This window comes from Quercus robur, chromosome 2 (genome assembly GCF_932294415.1).
Source record: "Quercus robur chromosome 2, dhQueRobu3.1, whole genome shotgun sequence".
Classification (NCBI taxonomy): Eukaryota; Viridiplantae; Streptophyta; class Magnoliopsida; order Fagales; family Fagaceae; genus Quercus; species Quercus robur.
Window position 1 is genome coordinate 64,205,527 of NC_065535.1, and position 23,705 is coordinate 64,229,231.

The window sequence follows — 23,705 nt, forward strand, 5'->3', positions numbered from 1 at the left end:
GATCCACCTAATAAGAGATATCAAGGCCCAATCCTAGTTAAGGTTCAAGTCAGTTATATAACTCTCATCCAAGTCTATTGTATCTTTTTTTTTTTTGAGAAACAAGTCTATTGTATCTAATTCTACTTCAAGTGCAATTAAAGTAATTATAATTTTATTTGGACTGCAACTAATCATAATTATACTTATAGTGCAAGTATTAGAATCTTGTTTTAATCTATGGTCAGTCTATGATCCAAATATAAATATCCTTCAATATCACTTTAAAACATAAAGATTAATAGTAAAGTGTAATCATCAAACACTTTTTGCTGTGGACCTTTAAAGCCAAATCATGCTCTCTCTCTCTCTCTCTCTCTCTCTCTCTTAGCTTTCTTTATATCTCTCATGCACATTAACATGTGTCCAAGCTATGTCTCTCATTTTCTAACATAGTATCAAAGCTATATTTTACTAATATAATATGGTATTAATGTCAGACTTTTATGAGCTCCATTAATTATCAAATTCGAACTTCTATGATCTCCAATAATCCATATTTTTGCTTGCAAGATTATCGATCCTAATCTATTCCCTATCATGACAACATTAAGGTGCTAACTCGCCAATGCTACTGGTCACCATGTAAGCCACTATGTAATTGAGCTCATCTTGATTTATTCCCTATCAAGTACAACATCTTGATACCACCAGCTAGTGTGGCGTAGTGGTTGCCTACTTCTTGATGGCTGTACTTGGTGCGGGTTCGAGTCCTCATACCCCATGGGTGTGGGGTTTGGACTTAGGTTTAATCCGTGCACTTTCTCGGTAGAGTCCGAGTGGGGGGCACCATTATGAGCTGGTGGTACCCATAGGTGATGTACCTGTGGGGCGTGGTCGTGAGCCACCCTTTTCCCTTTTCAAAAAAAAGTACATCTTGATAACCTCATACACGTTTTCTCAAATATAAATATTTTATTACAAGTTGATCTTGGTAATTCCAACCATATTCAATGGGCATGTGCATCTTTTTCCTACATATTCAGATTTCTTTATGATCACACATCACACCCATCTTGGCTAAGTATCATCAACAACGCTAATTATAATTAGTAACCTCCTCTAGTACTCTCTTAACACATTTATCATCTCCACAGGACCTTTCGTCCATAGCTATTAAGTCCTTTATTATATTGCTTATATGTAAGGTTTTCAAATCTCATTTCTTGCTGGATTAAAAAAAAAATTTTTTAAAAAAAAACCAATTACTTTTTTATCAAGTAACTCATTACTTTTTTATAAAGAACGGACTTTCATTTCATTCCAAGAAAAGTCAAATAGAAAAGCAATAATTTTTTTTAGCCAAGGCACTATAAGAATCAAAGTCCTTTCCAAAAATTTGCATAGTTGAAGCCTTCATCTATGAAGATTTATTACTCCAAATTGGAATTATAGTTAACTATGATTGTGCCAAGAGTTTTGTAATATATTGGCACTATTTGTTCTTTTTTACCATGTGAACCAGGGGTACAGATCCCCATGTCCCATGACTCCCATAGTTTCAGCTATGGAATAATAAATAAATAAATAATTATAAAAAATTATGATTGCATCAAGCCTTGTAACTGACATTACTTACTCCCCTTTAAAAGAAAAACCATGGTACAAACTACAAACTATTTTCCTTATTGTTATAACTACTGAAATTATAAAATAAAAAATATAAAAATTATGATGTGACTCATGTTCTCTACTTTGTTTGGGATTTAATTTGGCAAAAGAGCGTCATTCTAAGTCACCAAAGAAACCCCCCCATGTACTTGATGCAAGAACCGGTGAAATATTCACTAGAGACAAACCTTGAAATTTGACTTGGAACTAGTAAGTTGGTGTTGTGGACGAAAATCTTGAAACTAGGAGGTTGTTGTCTAGTGCAGCCACATCCTATAAGAAGAGCGTGTATGTAAATCAATGTAACCTACAGAGTTTGTGCCTCTGAGACACCGACAGAGGAATCCGATGTATGTGAAAACAGATAATGATATAAAATGTAGTAGTAGTACAAAAGAACATCATTAATAAATAGCAGTAGTAGTAAAACTTAAAAAACTTCTAAGTTCTAAACATCGCGGTCTCGTTTGCACTCGGGTGGGAGGCTAGGGAAGCGAACACGATCTGTACAGTAATTGTAGATGGTGTATCTATGGCGGACCCAACTGAGCCTTCTGTATTGGAAGGCATCAAGATCCTGAAACTCCTTCTGGTCCCACCATCTCTTCCCTTGAGTCTGGCAGAACCTTGCATTCACTGATACCTCACATGCATCAATGTGGAAGCTCTTGTAAGAGGCTACAAAGGGAGCCTTGGACCAGTTTGTCTTCTCCAAGCCACCCCTTGTGGCCCAGTCGTCTGCGTTCCAGAGGCTTGAATATATCTTCATGGGTTGGTTAAAAGGGAATCTTACCCCTAAGTCTTTGTTGTTCTTGAACACCCTTATTGGCACATCATCCACAAAGAACCTGCATCATATTCATATACCTTCATTCTAGTTAGTTTGTAAATTAATTACCAAAGTTTGTACTTGACCAAGGAAAGTGCTAGTCACGTGTTCTTATATCTAAAAGAACTAATTATCAAGTTATAATTAGTTTATATGCGAGTATGACTTAATAAACACTCCATACAAGAATCAATACACATGCTTATCCAATCAAATTTACATAATCAAACTATAATTGGTGCAGTATAAAGAACAAAAAAAGTGCAACATAAGAATTCTCTCAAAATAATAGTAATTTCAAGGAAAGAGAAAGTGGTCAAAGGACAAAACGGAAGGCTTACACAATCTGATACAAGTTCCATAGGACAGAATAAGTGTGGTAGGCTTTGGTTGGATCAAACCAAAGATAAATTCTCTGCTCTCGATTTCCCTTCCCTCCGCTGAACACGTTTGTTTGCAAAATATAAGGTTGCCCTGTCCTGTTCCCCAAGAACTCAAAGTCCATCTCATCGTGCTCCGAATTTTGTGAAGATAACTGTGACCAGACCAACAAAAATCACCCAATAGCTTTATCTACTATGTATATGTATGCTCCTATACTAAAGAATAGGGAACCGGATTTTACATAGAAAGCAGTAACTGTTCCAGCTGAATCTCCTGGAACCATTTTTATTTGCATGCTGAAGTGACCGAACAAGTAAGATCCTTTTGATTGAAAGCCAGTTCCTATTCAATATTGCAGAACAAAGTTTAAAACATAAGAACTTACTAAAATGCTGAGATTTCAATGAGCAATGGTAATTGCCTTACCTGTGAATTTGTCCAGTGAGAGCTGAATCTCTGAACCGCCATTGAAGTACTTGATGTGGTCCAAAGCCCACGTTGGTATATAGTTTCGGCCGAATGGTACGTCTATGGCTTTCCTAGGCGTTGCACTCATTGCCCCCGAGGCCAAAAGCAAGAAACTTAGGCATATAGTCCACAAATTAGAAGCCATGATAATATCTTTGTTTTCGTTGCAGTTAGAGGTGATCTTTTCTAGTTTCCCTTTCACCAGTTAAAAGTTATGTATAAGCAAATAGTCCTTATATTATATAACCGTAGTACTAACATAAAACACACGCGCGCGCGCGTGTGCACACACACACACGGAGGAAGAGTGTCTTTGTAAGTGTAAGAGGCAATCTGTCATAGAGATCGCAGCCCACTTCATCATCCGATATGATTTAAAAATGTAACAACAATCTCACTTCGTCATTAATGATATTAATTTGGAAGTCCTTATATCAAGCTCTAATCATGTGGTTCATATGAGAAAAATCTTTAATCTTAAGCATGAGTCTCATGAGTCATGACCACTATCTTTCCAATGATAGAATCTTTTATAATTAAAAAATAAGGAGTAAATTAGAAGTCCCCTTACCTAGTTACATAAACTTCGGGTACAACAATCTATTTGAACATTATTTTTTTCGAATACATGCATAACATGAACAGGTTTTGGGTTTATCCATGACCATCTACACACATGAGGATATCTACTAAAAGGGATAAGATGGTCTTCTCTTATCCATATTTCTAAATTCGGACAAGACTGAATCCTCTAGTAAAATATATATTCCAAAAACAAAAAAAAAAAATAGTACCAAGCTGTCGGTATATTATGGTTCTAGTTTCAGGCTTAGTAAATGGAGTCATGGAAAGGCCATGAGGGCTATCATCACCTAATGTTAACTCATCTAACAAGCTTAATGTGCTGAGTGCTGAGTGCTGAGTGCAGAGACAATTGGACAAGCTTTAATTGTCTAATTGATTAAGAACTGTCGAAAATTGTGAATAGAATTCTTCTACTAGTATAGGCGGTGATGTGTTAGCCAATGCAAGATGGATTAAGGGGCGTCATGCTGTCATGACATGTGCTGTGCCTGGCATGCAATTTGGATCCCCACGTGAGCTCCTTTGTTCTATTCTTTTTTAAATTATCAGCAACAGAGATCATGTGAAACTTTTCCATTGTCGATCACCTAAAGTTTCTGAACACTCCATTTCGTAATGATAAGGTCATATACCCAATTGATGATAACACCAAATTTTGTTTTTAAGCATCTAATGTTGTGTGGCTTGTTGCTTTAAAACAGTAATAAGTTCCATCAAATAACAATAGAATCTCTAGCACTTCTTATTGCCAAACCAGATGTACCGGATGTGTAAATCTATCAAAATCCAGTGACTTCTTCCGATGTGGTACTGGTATGCATAGTCATCTCATAGTTAGTAAAAACTTATTAAATTGATCATCCCAGGCCCAGCCAACAAAAGAAACTCCATTTATCTGCAAGATGACCTGTTAACTCTTGTTTGTTTTATTGTATTTGAAAGTTTCTTTGGTAAGTGGCATTGGATTTGAAAATGCATGAAGTTTGCCAATCATTTGTATGATAATCTGGACGAAAAACCACCCCAAATCGCAGAGTTTACAAGAAAGTCAACCAAACTAACATCTATCGATTAGTATTTAAAAGTTAAAATGTAGCATCTAATGTTGCATTTTTGCTACATTCCTATTGAACCATGTTATCAACCACTTCACCATTTTTTTAATGATTTATTTCTCAAATATTTTGATAATATTAAATATGATAAACTACATATTTGGTCCCCTAACCTTTATAGCTAATTTCAATTTGGTTCTTAACCTTTTAAATGTGTCAATTTAGTCCTTAACATTTTGGAGTTGTGTCAAAATGGTCTCTGATGTTAAGTGATGGATGGAAAATACGGACGTAGCTAACAGCCTAAATAAATATTATTTTCTTGCCACACAGACTGGCACCCGTACTGCCAAGTCAGATTACATTAAAAAAAAAAAATGGTTAGAGGGGCTATTTGGGATCAAAATCCCTAATAGAAATGGATTTGAATTTGTTACAAGTACAACCCACACCACAAGGTTCACTGGACCACAACCCACGTTCACGTTTTGCTCTCTCTCTCTCTCTCTCTCTCTCTCTCTCTCTCTCTCAAAGTTAAGGTACTACTCTTTTTATATTCTTGTTTTTATACAAACAAACTCTTCATAAATAAAGTCAAAAGATAGCATATTGCTCTCTCTCTCTCTCTCTCTCTCTCTCAAAGTTAAGGTACTACTCTTTTTATATTCTTGTTTTTATACAAACAAACTCTTCATAAATAAAGTCAAAAGATAGCATATTGCTGGGAATGTGGCCACACTTTACATTTTGGATCCATATATTAAATTAGAACCAATAAAACTGCCAATGATCCTTACAATTGCTCGAAAACTTATGCTTTTAAAAACTTTTATACGAAATTAGCTATCTTCCGTAAAAATCATCATCTTTTGACACTATTAAATGACGAGGAAGATGAAGGTTTTGTGTGGGGAAAAAGGTTGCTTGGTGAATGGGGGAAATGAGGCCATTTGTAATGGTGGTGAGATCTGAAAGAAAAGATCAGTCATTGTGAGTTTTGGTGCAAATGGGTCAATGAGAATTTGATGTGGAAGAGTGGTTCCTAGTGAAAGGAAGTGAAACTAGAGCACAAGGGTTGATGGATATAAGTTATAACTGATTTGTGAAGATTAAGACATGCATCTGTAATTCTTAGTAGTGCCATAACTTTTCATATCAATGAAAAATACAAAATGAAGAAGACGATGAAACGGAGTTTAAAAATGTAAACAAACCCAATGACCCATTAGTTGATGTGGAATTTTTTTTTTTTTTTTTTTAATTTATTTAGGCCGTCTGACACGTCGGACTTTTCCATCCAAAAGATAATAGCATGAACTAAATTAACATGACACTAAAAGGTTAGAGATCAAATTAATACAATTGAAAAGTTAGAGACTAAATTGATATATGATATGATATCATTTCAAAAAAAAAAAAAATTGAAATATGATATAAAAGATAGAGACCAAATATGTAGTTTATCCTATTAAATATATTAAATCCTCCAAGATATTATTAAAAAAGAGGAAAATATTGTCCAAGATGAATGTGTAAAGTCAACCTATTAATATATTTAATATTATCAAAAAATTAGAAGAAAAAATCAATAAATATATAAAAATAGTGATGTGGCCGATGATTTGGTCCAATTTGGTTTACTTCGGTCCATTAAGTCTAATGATGCATAAAAAATTAGTAGGCTAAATGCTCCGGGCTTCAATGGGCTTATGGTTGTTTGGAAGACCTGAAAAAAAAGAAGCACAAGATCAAAGATGACCGGGGTGAACCGGCCAAGAATCCTCCGATGCTAAAGTTAGTTTTCTCCCTAGAACTCAGGAATTCTAACTTTAGGAGTGTAAAAACTTACTTTCATTTGATATGACTGAGTCCTTTTATAGTGAGCTTTAGAGCGGTTACTTGTTTAGTAATTTTTTCAACGTGGATGAAAGTTAAAAGGTTTAGACTTAACTTCCACAACTGTTATCAGAAGTTAAGAACTTAGTGAGAAGTTAGGAACTTAGTGGGAAGTTAGAGTGATGAATAAAGATTTTGCTCATACTTCAAAATAGTAGAACATGGTCCAAATCGTAAGCTTTAGGATAGAGATTTTCTCTAAGAGTTTCTAATTGTTGGGAGGTCGCCCAAGTACTTCTATGCTAGACAACCTTCTTGTATTGGGACAACATTTTTGGATTTGGACGACGCTATGAACGAACTGGAGATAGTCCAATTTTTGGTTCACCATCAAAGTCCATTTTGGTTCATTTCAGTCCACTCCAGTTCAATTCAGTCCATGCTGTCCATTTCGCTGATTTAGTCCACTTTGGTCTATTTTGGTAAACATACTTTAAGAATGGGAAAGATAGGTTTAAGTTAAGAATACCTATTTTAAATATGAATTTATTAAAAAAATAGTGGATTGAACCCACATTTTCAATTGCAAAACACTAGTGTGTAACAAACACTTCCCTTATAAATAAATTTGTTGTCATCTCCATTCTCTAACAAAAATGATTATATATTTTTTTTTACAAGCACCCAAAATAGTTGAGATGAAGAAACAAGGTCACACAAAATAAGCTCTTTATGTTATGACTCTGTTATGTGATTGTAAGAAGCACCAAACTTTTTACTAAACAATAAATAAATACAAAATAATATCAATGCAAAAAATTGTAATGCAGACAACTAAAAAATAAGATGTGACCGTCAAAAACTGTTGCCAATCCATGCATTCGAGTTTCAATAATGGAGATCTCTAGGATTTTCTGACATTTTCACATTAATAACTGAGAGTGATTCACAGACTCAGGACAGATAACAACCGTAACACCATAGAGTAAAGTAAACGCTGCAGATTGCTTGTCCCAACACAGATGATCACCTCAACATGCATGACAAGATTTTTCTATTCTTGTTTTCCTTTTCTTATCAGAATTGTTGGATCTTGCAACAACACAGAGAGAAGACAACACCCCCCCTAGATAAATGAAAAAAATACGGACACGAACACATGGTAGATTGGCTAATTTCTAAATGAATCCATCTTTTAGTCTTTGTGATGCTTTTCAACTCAGTTGGCGAACTTACTACCCAATTTTGCTCTTGGTCTCATTCTGATCTTCTTGACTCATTCACTGAATCTCAAGACACTATCTATCATTCATGACCATTATGAGAGTATGCAAACATGTGTGTTTAGACTTTAGAGTGAACCCTACTAAATGAACTTCTGAACATAAAAATGTATCTATATATATTATTTATGTATAGACCATGACAATAATATCCTTGATATATTAATCGTCAACAAATCCAAAGCATTCCAACTCAAAAAAAATAGTTATATAAATGATAGGCCCAAATGAGATCGAAAACCAGTAAGAATTTTCCAACTAAGTTTGTAAAAAAGTTTATGGCTATAGCATTTCCTCATTCATTTGATTCGAAGACTTGCTATTTCTAAGTGTAATGTAAACTGACCATACACTAGAAAATATATGTAGAATTGGCTGTCATAATAGGAAAATGGTATGGCTTATCTTCAAAAGAAAATGAGCAATCATACGGTCCACAAGGTTCATTAGATCAGTGTAAGTCATCAGCTTAACAAGACTCCTATGATTTTTACAAAGATTAATTGATGTTAATACCTAAAAGCCATAATTCCATGTATAATTGGGGAATCCTAGAAGGGTGAGCAGTGGTGGTCTGATCCGTGACTCAAGGGGAAGATGGATTAAAGGTTTTACTCGCAACATTGTTATTTCCTCCAGTGTAGAAGCAGAGCTATGGGCGCTAAGGGATGGACTTTCTTTATGCATTTCTCTCAACCTTATGGCTCTAGAGATAGAAGTAGATGCTAAAGTTGTTTTGGAATGGATGACAAATGAACATAGCTTTAATCTTAATCATTCTCCCCTTATTATGGACTACAGGATTCTCATCAAACAAGTGCCTCGAGTAAGGATGATGCATTGCTTTCGTGAAGCCAATAGGTGTGCAGATACACTAGCCCAAAAATGTCCAATTATTCAGTAAGACTTTGTTGTTTTTGATAGTCCGCCTGTGGACATTGTTATGCTTTTGTATTATGACCAAATTGGGCATGTATTATGAGATGATTCGTCCTCAAACAACTGTTTTTCTTGGGTAGTGTTTAATATTATTCTCTTATTTACCAAAAAATAATAATAATAATAATTCCATGTACAATCCACCATAAAGACAGCCAAACCCAGTTTGAAAAGCTCAAGAAGACTGAAAGGTTTAAGGGCAGTGCCACAGAATTTTACATAAATGTTCCCATGTCGTACGGATTTGAAATTCTTTCACCTTGTAATAACTTTCCTCTGTTTTCTTTGTATCTTTTAAGCTGAGATAGCAATAAAAGATATTAAGAAAAAGATTTTTACATTGTCATAGTCAACATAGATTAACTGCACATTTCTTTAGGATAAATCAATCTGATTTCGTTGAAACAAATAAAAGAATCCATCTTAGAAAAAAAAATTACAAAACTCGCTGTTTAAGATTTATAGTAGTAAAACTGTTAGACATAATTACAAAAAATATATATATATTTAAAAAAAAAAATAAACGAAAAAAATGAGTTAAAAATTACATCAAGATAACAATACGCACTGTATAAAATTTATAGTAGTAAAACTGTTATTAACATAAATACACCCAAAATAAAAATTAAATGGGATGAAAAAAAAAAGAATAATGAAAGAGTATAAAATTATGGGAAAAAAAGGAGGGGGGTGATGTTGGAAAATATGCACAATAATCTCTCAAAATCCTGAATGCTATACCAAAATGAACAATCTGCTTCACCTAGAACAACCAGTGTTTCTTCTTAGGCTTTGGGTGAGGTGGAGCATCTGCAAAGCAACAAGTAATTCAAAAAATTATTAAACTATTCGATATTCCTTGATAACCCAATAACTTTGAAGTTCACTGCTAGAAATTCAGGTCTTAAAGGCAATACACACCTCGAATCTCATATAATGAATTGTAATGAACCTCAGACCAGAAACTTAACCACAACTCTGCACCATTTTGTTTAAAGAAAATGGAAACTGTTAGAATATAAAATTTGTAAGGAATAATACTTCTAAAATAAAAAATAAAAAGAAAAGAAATTTGTAAGGAATACTGAAAGTTACTCTATATCTTAATGGTCCGTTTGGATTGAAGGGAAGGGAGGAGGAGCAGAGTAGAGTAAAGTAGACTTAACACAAAATTAGCTTATTTTTAACTAACACTACTCTACTCCCCTCCACTCCCCCTCGTTCCCCCTTCCATCCAAACAGGGTATAAATGACCATTTCTGGAGATAAAGCTTGTCCCCATACCCCATCCTATTGAGTTACATTTTTCCTTTCCACCTAATACCCAGGTACATAAAAAATCTTTGCCAGATGTGCGTGTCCATAAAATAGAAGGCCTGCTATTATAACTCATTTGAGACAAATTCTCTTTGCTCAAATACTTGTAAGAAAGTAACTGCCTATTAATGTTGATTCCAGGAGCAATTTAGAGAAAGAAGTCAATTGTTAAAGTTCTAATTCTGAAAAACAAAAGAACTACCATACCCTACACATAGAGAGCACTTGGAACTTAATTAAAATAAAATAAAATAAAAAAATCTAAAACATGCAATTTCAATGACTCACATGGCGAATAGTTCAGAAAAAGTAATGGCTATAGAAGAGTTAGACAAACAGGATTTATTTGGAGATATTGGAGGCTGTGTGGTGGCCAGCAACTTTAGGAATCTTAAATACAATGCACGCATGCACACACACACAGTTTTCATATGATGTAATTTTTAAGCAACAGAATAAAATCATATGGTGATGGTGGTATTTTTATGTCTTACCTTGTTTAGGCGCCTGGGATCTAGGTATGATCTCAATAAAACAAGTATCTCTGAATGATGTCAAAAGGCATATCTTTGCTGCAAACTGCATGTTAATAGGAAACTGTTTATTACCTGCTGATGTTGAAGTACATGAAATGACGGTACACAATAAAAGTTAACAACATTGCACCAAAAAAAAAAAAAAAAAAAGAAGCTTGACAGTGCATTGTGTCAATTCTGTTGAAACCAGGGGCAGTCCTAGGTGAACCCCATAATATATAAGGACACTTTCATGAAAGTATATATATAGCCTCCCCAAGGTCACACAATTTTTCAATATGGCACTCCCAAATGACACATTTTTATTTTACCTTCGTTCCATACTAAAATTTACAAGACATAATAACTCTACAAACACAAAATATTACTACCCTACCCCCCCCCCCCCCCCCCCCCCCCACTAAAAGTATGAATTATGATGCAGCCATGAAATAGTAATACTACCTAAATCTTCTACCAAAAAAAAAAAAAAATTACAGCTTATGATGCTTTAGGAAAAAATACCAGACCTTATCAGCTGCTGCTTGTAAGGTAATATGGTCCCCCCACTCACCAGATCTGCATAATTCAACATATCAGAAAGTGAAGATAGAAATCTTTTCTACCAGCAACTTGATGAAGTACTACTAGTCCACAGCATAAAAACATCCATAAATTTAAATGCTTACTACACCAAACAATGGAAGAAATGACCTTTAACCAAAATACTTTTCCATGTATCCCAAAAAAAAAAAAAAAAAAAACTTACTTTGCCATTTTCTTGTAATAACGTTTGTACTTCATTGGGACATAGCCTTCATATAAAGTACGGTAGTCTTTGAGCTGTAACAGGAAAAAGTAGCGCAACATAAGCAAACTTGAATTGACCACTCATGACTATCTATTTCAATAAAACGACCACTGTTACAACAGATAGAGGGATTTGTAACCATTCACATCTTATATTTATTACATGGTGCATTTGTGACAACTACAGTCCCCCTGTACCAAAACAGCATAAGAAAGGTGGTGTGACTTCAACAAGTATCTATTAAAAAATGTGAAAGCAACCACTATGTTTAGTTCCAAAAATTATCAAAGGTCTTTACAAATTTAATCCAAAAAGTTTGAAATCTTGGAATAGGAAAGTAACACACACCCAATGGGCTTTGAAACCACCTCCTCACCTTGTTTTTATAAAGGGGTGGAGGTGTGCAACTTGAGTTAAAGTTCATTGGCATTATAAAAAATTTGTTCTTAGGATGGATCATTTTGATTCCCATCTAGTTGGGACCTGCCCATGAGTTGGTAAATTTAAATATTTTCTTACACATTTTGGAATCAAAAATTGAAAAGGAAAAAGTAAATGAGTGCAATAGATCCCATATAAGAGTGGTAAACCCAAATCCATACAAAAACTAGGGAGGTGTGACAATCCCTATAAATAAGGGTCGCAGTATAACCTTTTCTGTTAGTGTTTGAGAACTGAAAAACAAAAGTTTGTCTAGAGCTAGAGTGAGAGCACCATTGAATGTATTTAGTTCTTCGGTCTGAGAATGTTAGTTTATGAGTTTTAGAGTTGAAATTTTGTAATCCTTATCGTTGATGGTGGATTCACCAAGGACGTAAGCAATCGGCAGAACCTTGTTAAAAATATGTGGCTTGTAATGTTGCTACTTTTGTTGTTTTGTGTGCTAATCATAATACATCCTTCTCCAAGTTTGAGTTAGAGGTGGTGGTGTTTCCTATTAGTTGAGACCAGTGTACTTTCCATTGTTAGAGGCAGAGGTAATTAGGGATGAATGCTGATGGTGGTGGCCATGATAGATTGCCGATGGTTATATAGTGGTAATGACAAGTCATGGCAGGAAGTGGTGATAAGCAATGCCAGTGGTAAGAGTGACAGAATGTTGACAAAGGAAAATGGAGATGGCGGTAATGAATGTCACTATAGATTGTTGTGTGGTGGTGATTGCCTACGGATAGGAAATGAGGAAGGAAGTGGTAGCACTGATATCAACCACAGCAATTTTGGTATTGTACTAGGATAACAGCAAGAGCAATGGTATTGACAGCAATGGTGACAGAGGTATTAAAATCAACAATAAAGTAATGGTGGTGACCATGTCAGTAATATTCAGTTTTTCTTTTTAGTTGTTCATTCTCCCTTCTCTAGAAGTCTTGTTATAAGGTAATGAATTAGAATATCATTGAATGAAGTTCTAGTTATTCATCTGTCAATCAATCTCCCATGCATTTGGCCTTTCAAATCCACCCTACCTGTTTCACAATATCCTTCCGAACATGCTTGTGATACTCAGGTGACTTGTACATTTGTTCTGAAAGTGCACGAAACTGCAATATAAGGGAAACATCAATAATAATAAATAAATAAAAACAGAAAAGAAAAAAAAATGGCATTTCTTGAGAATCATTGCACATGCCTGACAGTTTCCATCCCCAGAAACCTTCACTTCATATAAACCATAGATGTTCAGCCTGAGAGAAAATAAGAAGAATTTTACTTAATACTAAACCAAGATTGCACAACATCTCACAAGACCTCCCTATCAATAATTTCCAGCATAAGCTTAGATACTCCAAAGGCCATATCTTCACGTTCACACAATAAAAAAGACCCAGTTTCAAGAATATATTAATTGGTTGACTCAATATGAATACTTAGAAAGGGAAAACAAATCACAATGTATGTTTCTGTATGTGAACAATTTCAAGGATGAACTTAATGAAATTCCCACCCAGATAATAACATCTAACCCATCTTGAAAAATACCATGATATGAAACTTGGAGACATAAATTCATACTCGCTAATATTAAAATAAAAACTAACATGACTTAGAGTTATACACACACACAAACATTGAAATTTTTAGAGGTTTGGCCAAAAAAAAAGAGCTGCACCTCCCCACTTCCAAAAGAGCTGGCCCCCCAAGGTCACAACAAATATTTAGGGATTTATTTTCAAAGTTAAAATGAAACTATTCTCTCAGAGAAAGAGAGATACGGCTACACTATTGCACCCCCCCCCCCCCCCCCCCTCTTCTTTATTTCTCACTAAATCAACTAACGCCCGTGGTGCCAAGGAGCCAATGAATTTTTTATTGAAAATTTAGTAATTATATTGAAAAGGAAATTGCTTTCACTACAAAGGTAAATTTTATGCTATGACAAATCATCGTTAAGCACGACTTTGAAAGGAGATGTTAACTTCTTTTTTGGATATTAGATTCACATATTTATAGCAAACTAGACAATATATGTATATATATTAGAGTTTTGGAAGATTATAAATCCTTTTCACGCATTAATTTGTAAATGTATATGGCAAAGTTGAAATCTTTTTATACACTGTACGAGTTATGACTTACAAGCAACTTAATTAATGTTTAAGCACTTAAATCAATGCTCATTCATGTGAGTGAACAAGCATGCCAATAAATATTAAAGTGTCATTTTACATACTGCTACTACTAGTACTATTTTCCAGCAATAAAATCTATTCAACACTTTTACAAGATTCCCCTTCAAGATATCTGTAGACAAATTTTTTTAACTGTCAAGTGTAAAAACATACCTCTGGAGAAGCCGTTGGTGATCCAAACTTGCATCATTAAAGTCAGGGATGAAGGTATTTATTCGTGGGACATGCTGGAATTTCAAGAAGTTAAAAGCAAAGAAAAATTACTAAGGGAATTTTGTTTCATTGAATAAGAAGTGCTCCACATCAAAGAAGCAATGAATAATCAGAGAAGTCGAGGATTTATTCTACAACAATCAGATCATGTAAAACATGATGCAGGATAATAATTTTCTGAGAATAAATTATTATATCTAACCAAAGTCCATAAGATTAGAAGGGAGGGGGGAATTAAGCAGAAAAATATAAGAGAGTAAATTGAATTGAAAATGACAAAACATAAGAAATAAATCTTCTCCATCATACTCTTTTTTCTTTTCCTTTTTAATTTCTATAGGAATTATGAAAAAGATTTTGAATTCATTACTGAACTAAGCTCTAGATACATATCCACAAAAAGATAACTGAATATAATTTATTCTTAAATAACTAAAATTAAAAGCCTAGTTACAATATAACAAGAAAAGAAAAAATGTTAAAGTATTCTTACAGGAATAGATGCCAAACTGGAAAGGCGTCTACCCACTGCACCATCTAACTTAGCATACTCTTCAGATAGCACAGCAGCAATCATCCGGTCATCCTCAATATCCTGCTGACTGCTCAATGAAGTTGAACTAGAACTTTCACCCACACTGTGAGTTCCATTCTGAGCTCCGTTCCACATAATGTATCTCAGAAACTACTAATAACTTCTTCACGTGAAATCAGAGACTAAAAGAATCCTCTGCTGCTGAACTGCCAGAGTTAAAATCTTATCACTGTTACAAACACTTCAAATACCATATTGGAATGAAGAGTATCAATAGAAACCAAGTACAAGGTTTCCAACTGCACCATCTAGCTTGGCAAATAGTCAAATACCATATTGGAACACGAGGTACAAGTTTTGACAAAGATATTTTCTCAGAATTTATAAGGTTTGTACAAAAATAGAGAAACCAAGGTATGTTTAACAGGGAATTGTTACAAATTGATCTAACAAATTATGTACGTTAATTACTAAGATCTCATATAACACCAAGCCTATTCATATCATATCATAAGAATAAGGTGTAAATATGGATGATCAATCATATACACTAATCCTATTCAACAGGTGATACAAATTTAAAGACAATGCCTCTGTACCCGAATAAATAAATAAAAAGTTTTAAGGTTGCCTATCAATCACTGAGTACAACTTTTTTTTTTTTAATTTTTAATTTTTAAAACGATTAGATTTGATTGATTTGGATTAATACAGCTCTAACATCTAATATAAATAAAAAAGATACAAATATAAAATATATCCAGGACCCATATCTTAAATAAAATCACAAAAACACAGACCGCACCAAATGAAAATTATAAATATAATATACACAAAAAAATGCATACATCTGAGGAAGAGCATCATCCAAATTCAATCCAATCATCTGTAAACTACGATAAAGCACGACAAGAGAGAGATGGAAAACCCAAAAAAAAAAAAAAAAAAAAAAAAACAGAAACAACGAGTTACATATGCAAACAAGTTTGATCCTGAATCTGTGTCGGTGCAGTAATAACGATCAGAAAAGAAAAAGGCAAAAAGAACATGAAAATGAAACAAAACATGAATACCTGGGAATGCGATGGACAATCTTGAAAAAAGGTTTGTTTTGATTGTATTGTAAGATTTATTTTATTTTATTTTTTTTTTGGACAAAGAGAGACACTTTTTGTAACACGAGAGATTCGTATTGACTTTTCTTTTTTTTCTTTGTGTGTGTGTGTGTGTGTGTGTGTGGACTGGAGATAGATATATAGAGATATATATATATATATATATATATATATGATGATGGGTTGTTTTGGGTTGGTTGAGCAAAAAGGTTTAAGAGAAAAGAAGAAGAAGAAGAAGAGAAGGGGGTGATGATTTCATGACCAAATCATGAAATCATGAATGGAAAAAAAGTAGGATAGATTATAGTTTATAGATAGAATGATAGATTAGACGACCAATTCGTAAAAACACCTATTTATTTTATTTAATTAATTAATTAATTAAAATATTGGGCGGTTGGTTAGCTTTCAGTTTCCGGGAAGAAACAGGACACACGGTCGCGGATGATTTGGTACTACCCTCGCTTCATATCATATCCTACCTTTTGTGAGCATTTGGTGGACCCACAACTCTCTTGCCCTTTCAAATTTTTTTTTTTTTTTTTTTTTTTTTAAGAATAATGTCAAATTCTTTTTTTTTTTTTTAATATTTGTTAACATGATAAGCTGATTGCTGCCCAAAAAAAAAAAAAAAAAAAAAAAAATTGATGGGAAGAATATTATTTTTAAAGGAGTATACCATTATATATATATATATATATTTAGAATTCAATTTTGCGCTATGTGTCTAAATTTATGTGAGAATCACACCATAATTATTGACTTAAATTTGTACCATGTGTCCACTTAAATTTTTTAATCTTTGTACTAAGTGAGCTAATGAGCGCAAAATCTAAAAATCTACTATTAATGAATTAAAAAAAAAAAAAAACCAATCACATATACTCAATAAAAATTACCATACAACAAATATCATCACACATTTTATCTTATTAAAAATAAGAAAAAAAATTATCATAAGTAGTATTAAATTTAGGAAAGAATTTTAATATGTGACTAATTATGTTTACTTTAAAAAAAATAATTTGACTAGTTATTTATATTTTTATGATAAAAATTGGGTTTAATTTTAAATGTATCTATACATATGCCTGTATTATATGCTATTTTTTTTTAATAATTTGACTATTATTTATATTTTCATAATAAAAATTATGTTTAATTCTAAATGCATCCATGTGTTTGAATAATGGCTATGCCTATGAGTCTTTTAACTCAACTAGTTAGTAACTTAGAGTATTTTTAACAAGATCATCTAGAATTCAAATTCTTTCTATCTTTTAACTATTAAATTATCAACAACAAAAAAAGTTAATAAAAAATTAATATCACTTCATTTATTGTTTGATAGACGCCACTTAGTCATGGGTAAAACTTAGATACACTTCTATATGTGGGTGTATCTTTAATTTCCAAATTAAATTCGACCATATAATTATATTATCAATTAATCACATCCTTGAATTTAATTGCGTTTATTCCTTAGAACAAATAACATGGTAATTATTGTTGTGACCAATATTGAGCAATGTCAAGGATATTATAATAATAAATAAATAAATAAAAAAGAAGGCAAGACTTAAGTGTTGTTCCTTAAATTTCTCTCTTAAGATTCTGTCACGTGGATTTTTTCTTAGGGGATATAAGTGTATTTTTTTTTTTTTAGTTAAGTAGCCAAATAACTGAATTTTAAAAGAGGGACTTAAGGAACAGCATCTAAGATACCGTACTTAAGTTTTGTCAAAAAAAAAGTTTACAACTTTTGTCACAACTCGTCACGTTATTGTACCTAAGTTTTGTTCAAAAAAAAAAAAGTCTACAAATTTTGCACAACTCCACGTGACAAGTTGTGGCAAAAATTGTGAACTTTTTTGTGTCTCTAACATTTTCTGATCAATACAACCATGTGATCCAATTTGATCCATCCTAATCATGATACTAGTTTATCATGTGATTGTGCACATTTGTAATGATTAAAAGAAAAATATATCATCTAGCTTGAAAATCTACCCAAGTAGTGTAGTTTAGGTAATTATCATAGTGTATCATGAAATTGTGCACATTTGTAATGATTAAAAGAAAAAAATATCATCTAGCTTAAAAATGTACCCAAGTAGTGTAGTTTAGGTAATTTTAAAAAGTATTACGTGACCGCCATGATGGCTCACTTTCTTATTGTGCCACTGGAATAAAAGAAATAAAATTTTACACTTAGTCTAAGCTTAAATTTGCTAAATAATTCTATATTCCACATTAGGCTTATGAGAAAATGTTGAAAATATAAGGATATAAAATGGGACAATTATTTTATTGCTAAATTGAAAAATAGAATTTACAAACGTTTGAGTGATTTGATTACTATTTTCTCTGTTTGTTTGATTTGCCTTCTTGAAAAGGGTGTTCAACAGGATTGTTTGCTTGTTAAGTTGCCTAGCTAGCTGGTTCATTTTAGTTGTGTTTTGGTTGTTTAGGATTGCTGGCCCTGCGCCTGCAGGTTAGGTCCTTTGGGTCCGTTTCCCTTTTGTCTTTCCTGTTGTATGCCAATTTCGTGAAGCAATGAAATCTTTGTTCCCTTTCAAAAAAAAAAATAACATGACGAATGTTCTAAGATGCAGAATATGCCATGACTTGGTAATAATTTGAACAGATTCGTTAATTTGACCTTAAAAGGCATTTGACATAATCCAAATTTTGGAAGCCGAAACTAAATAAGAGACAAGAAAATTATTTACTTCTTTTCCTTTGAACAAGCAAGAGTATCTTGTTTTCGAGAAGAAACTTGGTATGTTCAAAAAACGATTTCACCATTTGGAAAACACCATAAATTTATATATAGAGTAATACAGCAAAGACAAGGTCATCAAATGCTCAAACAAATTCATCATCAAATCAGCCTATAATGGAAGACTATTGTACAGTCTGTGACTTTCAAATCAGACCATATCATCCACCCAATCTTAAGCAAAGCTCTTAGTCAACACGTTGTTGAGCAGATTAAAAAATTTGGGAATTTAGATTGATATTGTTGCTTAGCTTCAAATCCACTACCACCACCATAAGTACTTTCCCTTCACATTGCAAAAGATTTAGTGCTAGGAAATATCATCAGTCCAAATTAACAAATTTATATTGTCCTCACTTAAAATCAGTATGTGTGGTACAGTCAATACCGTTTGGTACATAGCATCTGTCCATTTACCTCAAACAATCAACTTCCCAAGCTCAACAACCCACCAAATATGCTCGTTTTCTCCCCTTGGTCTAGGCACAAGAAAGGATAACAAGAAAAAAAAAATGCAGTACTTTGATCACCCAATGCCAGGTCTGAATTCTTTTAGACTACTTACTATTCAGAAAATTTTCAAACAAATAATAGTAACCTGCATTCCAACTATATACCACATTACAATGCAGGGACAGAATTTCAACAAGACAATCCAGCATTTCGTAAACTCTGAAAGTGATACAAAGAGAGAAAATGGGAGCATTTAAAACTACACAAGTAAATAGATTAGTTAGTGGATTCACACAGATAGATTGGAAACAACCAATCAGCTGGAAGGTCTTATGTCTGTAAAACATAAAACAATGAAGCCAGCTGACAAGCTACAAAAATTCCTGTTGTTAATGTTCTATTGGAGATCTTACAATCATCTGAAGTGGCTCATTGTTTGGCATACAAAGCTCTAGAAGGTCGACGAGAAATTTACATACTAATGCCTATGAATATTAACTTACAAGCCCAAACAAAAAGCCTTGACATAGGTTCTATGTGCTCTAGACAGCAAGAAACTCACCTTGAAATTTGTCTATCTGATGCTTTACCACATAACAAATCCATCAACCTGGTGTAGACAAAATTATTCGGCATACCTTACTTGCAATTGCAGAAAGGATATGCCTCAATTTTGTATCAATGTCCAAATCCAACAGAATTGCTAACTGCACTGAGCAACTTGAAATAAAGCCCCCCCATTGTGCACTCTATTTGCTTCACTATGCATTCAAAACAGCCCCAGAACAGCAAATTTACAAACTGAAGAATCTTTCTCATCAAAGTATTTTTTGGCTATACATTGAACTCTACACTGTGTGCCCACAACTGCCCCACTGTGAAATAAGTTTATCAACCCCAAACATGAAAGTTATCAATGTGTGTAGAAAGTGCTATCACCATTATCTCTGGCCCCATGCAGATATCCAGTGAGTTCACTTGTTGTAATCATGACTAATGCAGCTACACAGGGAGTTCAGCAGAGCAAAACATCATTTTGCCTTCCTCTAGTAGCAAAATGTCCATTTGGGTCATGGAACATGTCCACGGTACCGAATTGAAGCCAAAAAATTCTATAAAGCATTTGAGACTTCAGCGACCATGCTTTCTCTTTTTCTGGCCCTTGCCAACAGAGAAAGAACCAACTGCATACCGTGAATTAACAAGCTCCCGAGGTACAGCTGCTCCAGAGGATTTTAAAATTTCAATCAGCTCTGGAAACAAATTCTTGTTTTCCTCATTCAAAAACACAATTGCTGTACCCTCATCTCCCAATCTGGATGCCCTCCCAATCTGATGGATGTACTCTTTAATGGAATTGGGCATGTCAAACACTATTACCTGTCTCACACCCAAAAGATCAACACCCCGACCCAAAACTCCAGTGGCCACAACAATGGGAATCTCTCCCACCAAAAATGACCTCATGATTTCTCTCCTCTCCTTCATGGACTTCTCCCCATGGATTGATAAAGTTTTCAACCCAGTGGTGACTGTAATTGCATTAGATAGTAGATCTGCCCCAAGTCTTGAACCCACGTACACCAAAACAGGGGGCATAAAATGCTGCTTACTCATTAAAATATCAAAAAGCTTTTGCTTTTTGTGCTTTGATTCAACCCAGATAGCCAGCTGCTTCACAGACTTACTTGGCCTATTAGGCTTGCCAACAGAGATGACAACAATACCTTTTGCCATAGAGCTAGCCATCTTCTCTACCTCAGGTGAGATTGTTGCTGAATACATTAAGACCTGTGGTTGTGATAGAGCCCTAAAGATTTGCATTACCTGATCTCGGAAACCCCTTTGGAGCATCGAGTCGACCTCATCCAGAACAAAAAAGATCACATCATCTAGTTCAATATCATGCTTGGTTAAAAGATCAATAAGCCTGCCTGGAGTTCCGACAATTAATTCCACTCCTCCCTCAATGCGATGTCGTTGTCCAGCCATGGGATCACCACCAACAACAAGTGCAGTTTTAAATGGCAAACCCTTTGCAAGTAACTTAGCATGTTCCTCAACCTGTATACAGAGCTCTCTAGTTGGTGTTAAAATTATTGCCAATGGCTTTTTCTGGTTTGTGGAGCTCTCAAGGCGAACACTTGCACAACGAGAAACAATTGGAACCAGAAAGGAAGCAGTTTTCCCTGAGCCTGTGTCAGCTGAAACAAGCAGGCTTTTGCCTGTCAAAGCAGCGGGGATTGCTTGCATCTGCACAGGTGTGGGCATTTCATATCCTGCAGCTTCTATATTTTGCAGAAGCTTTTTAGGAAGATTAGATGAAGAGAATGATATAATGGGTGCTGCAGTTAATTCACCCTTCACATGAATTTCAAGTTTCTTTCTGAGAAGTTCAGCTTGATCCATAGGCAAAGATAGAGATCCTGATTTATCATCAGAATCTCTAACATAAAAGCACTCATCAGTTGCAGGTAATTTTTTAGCAGGTGGGAGATGAACTGGCTTCTGTGAGTTGGCAACCCTGCATAGTAGAGTGTTTTTACATTCCAAGCTGCAAATATCATCATCTGTCTGGTCACATATATACTCACCGTAGCGGCCACATATGACACATTTAGGCTCCCCTAGTACAGCTTCTCTCTGGTCCCAACACCTCTCTTTAATTTTATCTTCTGCATCAAGAATTATAAACAAATTCATAACTCACAAGTCTAAAGTGAGAATTCTTTCACGAGCTGCCTATAGACTTAAAAAACTCCATGCATGTATTATCTTCTAATTTGCAATATATCAGCTCCACTATAGAAAAAACTAGTTCTTGCAGTCACTCTTAAAAAATAAAGAGTAATAGTTTTAAAGTTTAAACGGTTCTAATCAAAATGGTATTAAGTAATAAGGATGCCAGAGTTGACATTCCACCTATAACTATTCATTTGAAATCATACTAAAGAAATTTCAAAAAGTCCTTGTCATTAAAATTGTTACCTATTAAAAAGAAAAGAAAAAATCAAAACAAAACAATACACGATTAACATGTTAGAACTAAATATATGGCTATGTAAATGCAATTAGACTTGTAAATTGTTGCAATCAGCCAAGGAAATCATAGGAGTTAAAGCAAATGAAGATTGTCTAAATCTTGTTTATGATTTTAAATTTAATGATTAAGATTAACATAGTTCTATGATATTACCATTAGATTCTTCACCATCTGTTGATAATATTGGACTCTTGCATCGAGTATCACAGTTCCCATCTTCCATGGATTGTACTTAAGGAAGACCCCAGTTAACGAAAAATTCAGGAACAGGCAGTCTCAGCCAAATCCTATAAAAATGCAACAATCCCACACAAACAAAAACAGTTATCAGCACAGCAAGACTTGCTTTGACGATTCAAAGCTAAGGTAGAGTTCGTCTACGCTAAGATAAACTAATCTACATATGTCTAATAAATGACAAAACTATTTTGTCCAAAAAAAAAAAAAGAGAATTAACAATTATAAATAGCCAAAAGGGTGTTCAAATGTTCAATAGATCATTCAGATTGTATAGAATACATTAACTCAATCGAATAGTCCCTAAATTTACTCGAATCCATGGTATAGAATCAGAATAAGAAGTTTACTATACAAATTTGCGATTTAAATGATTCGTATTGTTGGAGGATGCTTTGAACAAATGAAAAAGAGGCATACCAATCTAGGCAAATGCTCTCGACTTCTCAGTGTCGCCGACGACGGTGAATTTGTGATATGCTTTCCAAACTTTTCAGCTTAAGACACTAGTTCCGATTATGCCAAAATTTTTGGTATATATGAATGAGTAGGCCTCACAAGAGTGCCGAGTCGGACCGGTTTTGGTTTGACCCAAAACAATCGAATTGGAAAATTAAGGCGTTTGGTAACTGTGTTTAAACAACGCAAATTGATGATTAAACACCACTAATCTCATCTTACGCGCTTCACGCATGTGATGATGTTTCTTTTTAGCGGTTCTATTTTGTAGAAAAAAATTATGTTTTTTTATTTTATTTTTTATATATATAATTTTTATTTTGAAAATCTAATTTACAAGTGAATAAATTAATTAGAGAGTTGTCCTTTTTTTAGACAATGTTTTATTGAGAGTTGAAGTTGTATTTTTACCAGATTGTCCTTTAGTTTTTTCTTTACTTAAATATAGGGGTGTGGGGCATTTTTGAACTAAAAAAATGAGGAATCCAAACAGGATAAACCATTTAAATAATAGTATAGATAATACACATTTTCATATACTTTCTTACTTATACATATTTTCA

General features: G+C 33.8%; 3 protein-coding genes across 5 annotated transcripts; all 3 read right to left on the reverse strand.

Annotated features, from left to right (window-relative positions):
* Positions 1-2,001: 2,001 nt before the first annotated feature.
* Positions 2,002-3,658, reverse strand: LOC126714458 (xyloglucan endotransglucosylase protein 2-like). Its single transcript, XM_050414615.1, has 4 exons — positions 3,290-3,658; positions 3,105-3,205; positions 2,821-3,014; positions 2,002-2,498 (listed from the first exon to the last, which is right to left on the reverse strand). The coding sequence occupies exons 1-4, from the start codon at positions 3,474-3,476 to the stop codon at positions 2,099-2,101; spliced, it is 882 nt and encodes a 293-aa protein (XP_050270572.1). The 5' UTR covers positions 3,477-3,658; the 3' UTR covers positions 2,002-2,098.
* A 5,915-nt stretch (positions 3,659-9,573) lies between these two features.
* LOC126714459 (OVARIAN TUMOR DOMAIN-containing deubiquitinating enzyme 12) lies at positions 9,574-16,489 on the reverse strand. 2 transcript variants are annotated; one of them, XM_050414616.1, is made up of 10 exons: positions 16,127-16,489; positions 15,012-15,259; positions 14,459-14,532; positions 13,306-13,360; positions 13,142-13,216; positions 11,631-11,704; positions 11,392-11,440; positions 10,841-10,925; positions 9,951-10,007; positions 9,574-9,839 (listed from the first exon to the last, which is right to left on the reverse strand). In XM_050414616.1, exons 2-10 carry the CDS (start codon positions 15,186-15,188, stop codon positions 9,793-9,795), a joined length of 693 nt encoding a protein of 230 aa, XP_050270573.1. In that variant the 5' UTR covers positions 15,189-15,259; positions 16,127-16,489; the 3' UTR covers positions 9,574-9,792. The 2 variants fall into 2 exon arrangements, with proteins under 2 accessions (XP_050270573.1, XP_050270574.1); XM_050414617.1 differs by lacking the exon at positions 16,127-16,489 and adding an exon at positions 15,902-15,920.
* A 3,160-nt stretch (positions 16,490-19,649) lies between these two features.
* LOC126714460 (DEAD-box ATP-dependent RNA helicase 41) lies at positions 19,650-23,304 on the reverse strand. Of its 2 annotated transcripts, none has more exons than XM_050414618.1 (3): positions 23,104-23,304; positions 22,600-22,733; positions 19,650-22,078 (listed from the first exon to the last, which is right to left on the reverse strand). In XM_050414618.1, the coding sequence occupies exons 2-3, from the start codon at positions 22,667-22,669 to the stop codon at positions 20,535-20,537; spliced, it is 1,614 nt and encodes a 537-aa protein (XP_050270575.1). In that variant the 5' UTR covers positions 22,670-22,733; positions 23,104-23,304; the 3' UTR covers positions 19,650-20,534. The 2 variants fall into 2 exon arrangements, with proteins under 2 accessions (XP_050270575.1, XP_050270576.1); XM_050414619.1 differs by lacking the exon at positions 23,104-23,304 and having other exon boundaries at positions 19,650-21,927; positions 21,998-22,078.
* Positions 23,305-23,705: the final 401 nt, after the last annotated feature.

Excerpts from the sequence above, each read along its gene's own strand:
- LOC126714458 (XM_050414615.1), bottom strand. The coding sequence starts at position 3,476 with ATGGCTTCTAATTTGTGGACTATATGCCTAAGTTTCTTGCTTTTGGCC. Across the intron at positions 3,206-3,289 it reads CTCACTGGACAAATTCACAG|GAACTGGCTTTCAATCAAAA; the intron begins GTAAGGCAATTA and ends AATATTGAATAG. Across the intron at positions 2,499-2,820 it reads TGGAACTTGTATCAGATTGT|GTTCTTTGTGGATGATGTGC; the intron begins GTAAGCCTTCCG and ends AATATGATGCAG.
- LOC126714459 (XM_050414616.1), bottom strand. The coding sequence starts at position 15,188 with ATGTGGAACGGAGCTCAGAATGGAACTCACAGTGTGGGTGAAAGTTCT. Across the intron at positions 14,533-15,011 it reads CCAGTTTGGCATCTATTCCT|CATGTCCCACGAATAAATAC; the intron begins GTAAGAATACTT and ends TTGAAATTCCAG. Across the intron at positions 11,705-13,141 it reads GGAAGGATATTGTGAAACAG|CTCAAAGACTACCGTACTTT; the intron begins GTAGGGTGGATT and ends TTCCTGTTACAG.
- LOC126714460 (XM_050414618.1), bottom strand. The coding sequence starts at position 22,669 with ATGGAAGATGGGAACTGTGATACTCGATGCAAGAGTCCAATATTATCA. Across the intron at positions 22,079-22,599 it reads AGATGGTGAAGAATCTAATG|AAGATAAAATTAAAGAGAGG; the intron begins GTAATATCATAG and ends TTCTTGATGCAG.